This window comes from Sinocyclocheilus rhinocerous, unplaced genomic scaffold (genome assembly GCF_001515625.1).
Source record: "Sinocyclocheilus rhinocerous isolate Xijiao unplaced genomic scaffold, SAMN03320098_v1.1 scaffold253, whole genome shotgun sequence".
Classification (NCBI taxonomy): domain Eukaryota; kingdom Metazoa; phylum Chordata; class Actinopteri; order Cypriniformes; family Cyprinidae; genus Sinocyclocheilus; species Sinocyclocheilus rhinocerous.
Window position 1 is genome coordinate 601,347 of NW_015627238.1, and position 2,958 is coordinate 604,304.

Consider the following 2,958-nt stretch of genomic DNA (forward strand, 5'->3'; position numbering starts at 1 on the left):
AACGGCAATATATATATATATATATATATATATAAAACACAAACTACCATTCAAAGGTTTCAGGTCAGTACGATTAAAAAATAAATAAATTAATACTTTTATTCAACGAGGACGCATTTAATTTCTGAAAAGTGACAGTAAAGACTTTTACAATTTAAAAAAAAAAAAGGAATTTCAAATAAACACTGTTCTTTTGAACTTTCAATTAATGAAAGAATCCTGAAAAAAATGTATCACAGTTTACACAAAAATATTAAGCAGCACAGCATTTTAAAACTTTTTCTTGAGCACCAAATCAGAATATTAGAATGGTTTCTGAAAGATCATGTGACACTAAAGACTGGAGTAAAGGCAGTAGAATAGAAAAGTTATTTTAAATTGTAATAATATTTAACAATATTTTTTTCCCATTGAAAACAAAGGTTTACCAACCAAAAAGTTAGAACGGTAGCGGATAAATCATAATATCAATCCTAAAAGATGCCATAACTGCAAAAAGTTTTGTGAGTGTGTTGTATACAGAACCCATTCTGTTTGTTGTTGTAGCGCGTGTCCTCTCTTTACCCCGGTGATATGGACCGCTTGCGCCGCATGTCTCTCATTGAGGAGGGCGGACAGAAGAGAGTCAACATGGCTCATCTGTGCATCGTCGGCTCTCATGCAGTCAACGGTGTGGCACGAATCCACTCGGACATCCTCAAAGCTACCGTGTATGTATTCAAACACACCATGTTAGTCAGATATCTTTCCATGCATTCACATGGTACATGCCATTTCACACTTGATTCCTCAACAGACTGAAATTCAAGTCATCAGAATCAGATCATTATGTTAGTGAACTGAACCGGTGAACAAATTGTTCCGTTTACACAAAATGGACTGAACGATTTGTTGCCGAATTGCTCCTACTGACTCAATCACCCAGTCACAGTCATTCTCAGTGAATAATTGACTTCTACTGGTTTTGAATGACATGAGTAGGATGAGTAAATAATGATTACTATTCATGTACTAAATAGATTCAAAGACTTCTATGAGATGGACCCACACAAGTTCCAGAACAAAACCAATGGTATCACCCCTCGCCGTTGGTTGGTGATGTGCAACCCTGGTCTGGCTGAGGTCATTGCAGAGGTTGGTGCAGTCATTCATAACTTCATTTGTTGCTTGTTAACATAACTGTGACAGAATCCCAGACTGTCAGCAGAACTGTGTGTGCACTAATTGTAGTTTTATATAATGTACAATGTCATGGTGTGATAGCCTTATTCCTGCTCTGAATTCTTTGGCTTGCTCACATGTTAGAGAATCGGAGAGGACTTCATCCGCGACCTGGATCAACTGAAAAAGCTTCGTGATTTTGTCAATGATGAGGCTTTTATTCGAGATGTCGCCAAAGTTAAACAGGTTAGAAGAAAAGATATGCGGCACATATCAATGGCCCAGTAGGTTTGGAATTTAAAAAAGATTTAAGTTCTCGCCTCTTCTAGGAGAACAAGATGAAGTTCGCTGTGCACCTGGAAGAGCACTACAAAGTAAAGATCAACCCCAACTCAATGTTTGACATTCAGGTGAAGAGAATCCATGAGTATAAGAGGCAGCTGCTCAACTGTCTGCACATTATCACTTTCTACAACCGTGAGTGACTCCTGCACTTTCATTAATTTCTGTCCCTTCTCACTATCACTGTTAATCAAGGATGTTTTCTCTTAGGAGAATTTTTAATCATTTTTGGATTTCACTATCACTTTTAGCCAGGAGTGAGAAAACAAGCACGAAAAATAATGAAAATACCATAAAATATAATAATAACAATATTTGGCCCCCATCCCACTATTGCTATCAGTCAAGGGTATTTTCTCCCACGAGAATTTTTAAACATTTTTGGAAGAGAAAGTAAGCATTAATAAATAATTGATATTAAATACCATAAAATCAAATAACAATATTTCTCCCCTTCTCCTTATTCCTATTACCCAAACGTGTTTTTTTCAAAGGAGAATTTTTAAACTTTTTTGGAAAAGCAAATAAGAATAAATTAATGACTGATTTATTGATTTATAAAAAAGTTAAAATAAATGAACAAATAACCGTAACATAAAATAAAAAATATTTTGCAAAAATAAAATGTAACGCTGTCAAACACACACATCATCAGATAAAGCTGTAGAAGGTTTAGAGGGAGGTATTATGACATTTTTTGGGTGTTACTTCTACTTTGCAGGCATCAAGAAAGAGCCTAACAAGCAGTGGACCCCAAGAACAATTATGATTGGAGGAAAGGTGATCTTACCATGTCATATGATTTAAATGCAGTCAGATGTTTATTTAATTCCGTTGTTGAGTGTCTGATGATTATGTTCTGCTCAATTCTTACCAGGCTGCTCCAGGCTACCACACAGCTAAAATGATCATTCGTCTCATCACAGCTATTGGTGAGGTGGTCAACAATGACCCTGTAGTGGGCGACCGCCTCAAAGTCATTTTCCTGGAGAACTACAGAGTCACTCTTGCTGAAAAAGGTGCCAAATTACAACATATGCGAACCACATATGCAACTAATTTTAAATGTTTTTAAGTAATTTTATTTGTTTTATTTTTAATTGTATAATTTAAGTTTTGATCATTAGAGACAAGCTTTACTACCAGTGTTATTTTAGTATCATTGAGATACATTCATATTTTAGTTATATTAATATTTTGAATTATTATTTTTTTTATATGTGACCCTGGACCACAAAACCAGTCTTAAGTCGCTTGGGTATATTTGTAGCAATAGCCAAAAAAAACATTGTATGGGTCAAAATTATCAATTTTTCTTTTATGCCAAAAATCATTAGGATATTAAGTAAAGATCATGTTCCATGAAGATATTTTGTACATTTCCTGCCGTAAATATATCAAAACTTAATTTTTGATTAGCAATATGCATTGCTAAGAACTTCATTTGAACAACTT

The 2,958-nt window shown here is 34.7% G+C and overlaps 1 protein-coding gene across 1 annotated transcript in view; it reads left to right on the plus strand.

Annotated features, from left to right (window-relative positions):
- pygma (phosphorylase, glycogen, muscle A) overlaps positions 1 to 2,958 on the plus strand; it is an 18,110-nt gene that overhangs the window by 12,636 nt on the left and 2,516 nt on the right. Inside the window, exons 11-16 of the mRNA XM_016532637.1 lie at positions 547 to 710; positions 1,020 to 1,134; positions 1,306 to 1,407; positions 1,491 to 1,638; positions 2,225 to 2,283; positions 2,381 to 2,522. Of these exons, the coding sequence (XP_016388123.1) occupies positions 547 to 710; positions 1,020 to 1,134; positions 1,306 to 1,407; positions 1,491 to 1,638; positions 2,225 to 2,283; positions 2,381 to 2,522 (730 nt within the window). The remainder of the gene's footprint in view (positions 1 to 546; positions 711 to 1,019; positions 1,135 to 1,305; positions 1,408 to 1,490; positions 1,639 to 2,224; positions 2,284 to 2,380; positions 2,523 to 2,958) is intronic.